This window comes from Grammomys surdaster, unplaced genomic scaffold (assembly GCF_004785775.1).
Source record: "Grammomys surdaster isolate TR1022 unplaced genomic scaffold, NIH_TR_1.0 126546, whole genome shotgun sequence".
NCBI classification, from domain to species: Eukaryota; Metazoa; Chordata; class Mammalia; order Rodentia; family Muridae; genus Grammomys; species Grammomys surdaster.
The window spans coordinates 4,360,651-4,365,857 of NW_021621338.1; the positions used below are offsets into that span (position 1 = coordinate 4,360,651).

General features: G+C 56.3%; 1 protein-coding gene and 1 long non-coding RNA gene across 2 annotated transcripts in view; one reads left to right on the forward strand and one right to left on the reverse strand.

Moving 5' to 3' along the window:
• LOC114615072 overlaps window positions 1-5,207 on the reverse strand; it is an 8,167-nt gene that overhangs the window by 576 nt on the left and 2,384 nt on the right. The window contains exon 3 of the long non-coding RNA XR_003710421.1: window positions 871-976. This is a non-coding gene — a long non-coding RNA (uncharacterized LOC114615072). The remainder of the gene's footprint in view (window positions 1-870; window positions 977-5,207) is intronic.
• The window catches only part of Wnt6 (Wnt family member 6), a 12,936-nt gene continuing 11,264 nt past the window's right edge, over window positions 3,536-5,207 (forward strand). Inside the window, exon 1 of the mRNA XM_028760737.1 lies at window positions 3,536-3,700. Coding sequence (XP_028616570.1) covers window positions 3,621-3,700 — 80 coding nt within the window. The 5' untranslated portion in view covers window positions 3,536-3,620. The remainder of the gene's footprint in view (window positions 3,701-5,207) is intronic.

A 5,207-nucleotide genomic window follows, 5' to 3' on the forward strand; every position in this document is an offset into this window, starting at 1 on the left:
AGAGAGAGAGAGAGAGAGAGAGAGAGAGAGAGAGAGAGAGAGAGAGAAACCAGTGGAGACAGAGCACTCTGCTTTTGCCTGCAGCGGTTCCGATGTTATCTGTCTCCAGCTGCCTCTCCCCCCCACCCTCCACAGTCCCCACCTCTGCCCCTCCTTCCTCTTCAACCCCACAGCCAGACACCCAAGTCTCCCCTGCAGGGTCTTTGTACCAGAGCCTAGCAGTGGAATTTACAGGTTCGCAGGGGTGGAGTGATGGAGGGAGGGGTGGAGGCTTCCAATGCCCATTGCTGTCTGCTGTTCACCTCTACACCACTACCACTTCTGTTTCTCTATATGGACATATATGCAGAGGCCGTGCGAGAGTGTGTGTGTGTGTCTGTGTGTGTGTGTATGGGTGTGGTCATCATGGTGGTTGGCATGAATTTCAGCCCCAGCAAGGCCATCATGTCTCCCTATCTGTACCTGTTCATGAAAATTAACTAGCATTGTGAGGGGTGGGGGAAGCAAGGGTGTGATTTCTGTGGAGTTGTCCATCTGTCCATCTGATGGCGTGTCTGAGTGTGCATGTGTGCATACATATCTGTAGCTGTTTGTGTGGCTCAGTTCTTCAGCTCTGCTCTCTGGGGGCAAAAAATCTACTAAGGTAACAGTAGTGACTTGAAACTTCCAGAACCTCACTGAAGGTTTGAGGGGGCAAAAAGACAAAAGTCTTCAATCTGTCTCTGTTTAGATAACAGCCAAAGGGCAACAATAATGGGAAATATCTTCAGGGAGCACCTATAGGGAGCACCTATGGGCAGAGGCAAGGCATGGTAATCCCAGAGCCCTGGTTTCCCCCCCCCCCCCCCGCCCCATGACAAAGGCCAATACCTTGGAACCAAAGTTCTTGCTTAGGGGCTGCAGAAGTGCTGTCCTGGCCCTCTTTGCTCTGATGCTTCTGCAAGCAGTGTTTGTCAAGTGATTCTGGAGTGGGCTCCTTGGTGGAAGGATGGATGAAGGTTAGGAGAGTCTAGGGATGGCTAAAGATTCTGCAAAACTCTGGCTAGAGCACATTGCAAGAGGGGTGGGACCAACTGTGTGTGTGTTTAGAGGAAAGGTGGGGGGTGGGGGCAGAAAGGCTGCCTGCGGGGGAGCAGGCTTCTTGGCAAACGCCCCAGTTTCCTGAGCTGATCCCTGCTCCCTGCCACTGCTCCCAATTCTGTTGTTTCAATAACATCATTTTTATCCACCCCACAGAGAGACAGTGTCTGGTGGGGGGAGAGCGAGGGGCAGGGATAGGACACGGGGGGGGGTGTGCAAGGGGGAGGGGGGAGAACCAAGAAAGCCCGGGGTCTGGAATGAGCAAAGAGTAGATATTTGGGGCGCTCCCTTCTCAGGGCTATCCCAGAACCCAGGTCCCCTGATGACAAAGACAAATACATTAAAATTCTTGCCTCAGAGAAGAATGCAGGACAGGGAGAGCATTTCATAATCTGCAATAACAGTAGCAGGCTGGGTAAGGGGCTTGGAACAGAGGCACTGGATCCCAGGGAGCTGGTCATTGGCCCACCTGCAGTCTCTGGTGATGCAGAAAACCTTGTAGCTGCCAGGTTGGCACCAACCCTAGCCTCTATATTCACTCGGGCTGGTATATCTTTGAATGAGCTATGTCCACGGGTGTGGTGGTGTCCACAGTGCTTGGCGCTAACACAAAATTGTGTACAAAATTGCTATGTGCTGGAACAGTGCAGTGCACTCTCATGGGAGAACGTAGGTTGGTCCAGCATCTGGCTGAGAGCTGTCTCCTGTCTCTGCTCCTTTCCTTCCCCAGAGTGCCTCACACTCTGCAAATCTCCGTATCCAGGACAAGGACTACACTGGTACACCTTTGACACCCAGAGCCCAGGCCTTACTTTTTGTGTCTAGGCTACGGTTTCTCCATCTCTCCTCTCTGCCATTCATCTTTTTCCCCCAGATCTGCTCCCCTTCCTGATGTAGGCATCTGTGGTCTTCTCATGCCTTCTTTTTGGTCCCCAGTCTCATCTTTACCCATTTGCCCCACTCTCTGGACGACTCAGGACCTTTTTGCTCTTTGCTCACCAGCGGTGTTTGTCTATCTTGGCAATGTTCTCCGTTTCCACTTCTAAATTCCTCCCCACCCCAAACGACAAGAAACTTTCCCCTCTGGTGTGAAATTTCTGCCACGTGGGCTTAAGGTCTCTGTTTAAGGTTGATGGGCCCTTTAGAAAGCGGTGGCGGGGAAATTGGCTCCTGCTTCGGAATGTCCGCACCACCTGTCCCTCTGCACTCCTGGGGCACGTCGGGGGGCCTCTGCCCCAGGCCAGAGCAGCAGAGGCTGCCGCCCGCTGCCAGCCGCATGGCTTGATGAATGGAGCTGTCCCTCCTCCCCACGAGGCCTTTGATCTCCCCCCGTGGGGAGGGGGTCAGGGGCATCAAAGACATTTTTGTGGCATTAGAGAATCAGATAAACGCCATCTCACCTGCAGCTGGCTCTCCCACCCCTTCTGCCCTGGCCAAGTTGGGGGAGGAACTTGAGGCTCCAGGGACCCGCGGACAAGTGAGACCCGGCCACAGCCAGCGCTGACCCCTCTTCTCTTGGAAATCAGCAACCTCGGCCCTCCGCCACGTTTATGAGTAGCGAATGCTGGAGCGCAGGCCCTGGAGAGGTTCCACTTGCTGTCTTATCTCCCTCACACTGTCCGCCCCCAACACCGGCTGGCCGAGGCCGCAAGGCTAGGGAGTGAGAACCCAGGCCTCGGGCTCGCTCCCTTGCCGGGACAGAGGCTGAAGAAGGGGCAAAAGACGCAGGAGTTGGCTATCCGCAAGAAAGTAACGCCTCCAAAGTTCGTTGGGCCCCGGTCGAGTTGGACAGCCTTCTACCGAGCATCCAGCGCCCCCGACCGACTTCCTCCCTGGCCCCCATCTGTATATCCCTGCGTACTTTTCCCTCCCCCCCAAACTCCCTCATTCCTGGGAAGTTTTCTCTCTTTACAGTCAACAAACCTGTCAAACGTCTCCCAGCTAGTAGTCCCCCTTCCCCAGTTCCTCTTCCTCCCTCCCCCTTACCCTTCTCTTCTATTCATCCCTCCTCTCCCTGTCCCAGGTCCGGGGATGGCAGGAGACGACCCCGCAGAGGCTGGGAGAGGGGCAGGCGGGCGGGACCCGCACCCAGGAGCGCGCGCGGGCCCCGCCCCAGCACACGGCTCCCGCCCTCCGCTGCGCTCTGCGCCCGCCGCCCCGAGGCGCACGGCTCCTTCCCAAGAGTCCCGCCGCCTGACTGTCGCAACTGCCACCCCCGTGGCCCCCCTGTCCCCCCTCCCCCGCCCACGCTCCGGCCCCGCTCCCCTCCCACCCCCGCCCCCGGCTCTGATTTCTTCTCTCCAGCGAGCTCCGCAGGAGACACAGGCGCTGGCTGCTGGGTCCGCTCTCCGCCTCCGCCGCGCCCTCCTCGCCCGGGATGGGCCCCCCCGCCGCCACCGCCGCCGGAGCCCTAGTCTCCCGGCCGCCGTCTCCGTCGCCGCGTTTGCCCTGAAGCCTGGTGCCCGCGCGCCCCGGCTCACCCCGCAGCTTCACTCCCCACCCCACCCCCGCCCGCACCAGACTGCGGTAGAGTTCTCAGGATGCTGCCGCCGGTGCCTTCCCGCCTCGGACTGCTGCTGCTGCTGCTCTTGTGCCCCGCGCACGTCGGTGGACTGTGGTGGTGAGTGCTGAGTGGGACTGTCTCCCGCGCAGCTCCAAACACCAGAGGGTGGGGACCTAGAGCCAGTCTTAGGACACCGCACGACGATCCCGCTGTCTTCAGGCTCTGCCCGCTCCAGGATCCCAGTCACCGGGTGGTTGCACCGGGACCCTCGCAGACAATTTCTTTCGGGTCTCTGCCCGAGCACTTCTGAAGTGCCACTCTGACGTTCTGTATCCCTGGGTACTCTATTGTGTTTTCTTCCTGTGTAATCTTCCTTCCCCCAAAGAAATGTGTCCAATTCGCATCTTCAAGGAATTGGCAGATAGGTAGGGAAGCGCTGCTGGACATCATGAGATCCATAGTGAAGGATTGGGTGAGGATGGGAGAAAGAGCGAGAAGGGCCCTGGAGCTAGATTTGGGGGAGAGACAGGAACAAAGTGGAAAGCTGTAAGACAGAGAGTCAAACAGCTGCCTCCTGCACGTCCCTCATTGCCTACCACCTCACCATTGCTGGCTCCTTCAGCATGGGCAGTAGTACAGGAAAGGGAATGTAAATGGGGAAACTGAGTCAGGACGCTGAGTTCTTCACTGCTTTCCCCCCTAGCGAGTAAGAAAGACAGGGAAGAGATCCCGGAGGCCCTCCCTTCCAGAAGTGGGAAGTAAGAATTTTTTAAAAAATATGTAGTGGAGGAGGTGTAGGAATTGAGAGCGACCTGGTGAAGCCAGTAGGAGCCTGGCCAGCCGAGGGATGGGGTAAATTCTCAGACCCGACCTCTGGGATTGGATTCAGCCAGAGCGAGACTTCGAGGGTCTCCAAAGCTTTGAGCCTTGAGGGGTAGCACAGGGGAGGGGAACGGTGGGGTAGGGGGACGCCGGGACAACTTAGATCCAAATCCTCAAGACTTTTTTCCTCTTAGTTTTTAGAGCCACAAAAACACCAGCCCGGAATAGTTCAGTGTTCAGAGAGGAGGAGGGATTTGGGTAAGAGTGCTGATAGATTAGCCAACCCTAAGAAAGCAAGGACGTTTACATTTGCATATCGCCCCGTCATTGGCTGAATTCCTACCCTCTCAGCCCTCTTACCCGCCTTCGCGGTTTTGGACCCAGGGGTGGGGCAGGCCCATCCCTCTCTTCAACAGAGATTGAGTAGTATGCCCACACAGGAAGCTGCTGGCCGCTATCCTTCCGCGACGCGGGAAAGACATCCTCGTGGGTGTCAGTGAGAGGGCTAAAGACGCAGGTTCGGGGTAGGAAACACGCGCCTTTAGTTCTTGGTTTAGACACAGTGCAGCACTTAGCAGTTTTGATAGACGAATCTAATCCCAGCTTTAAATCTGTGGTCTTGGGTGAATTATTTTCCCACCTTGCCCTACAAACCGGGATGACTGTGTGGGAAGGTCTAAAAAAAAATGACCTGACATTAGGAGCCCTCTTTCCAATCCAGCTTCTCACCTCCTAGGTCTCCTCAGGATGAAAAGTGGGGTTACTTTAAATTTAAAATAAGGGGAGGAGAGAGAGAGAGAGA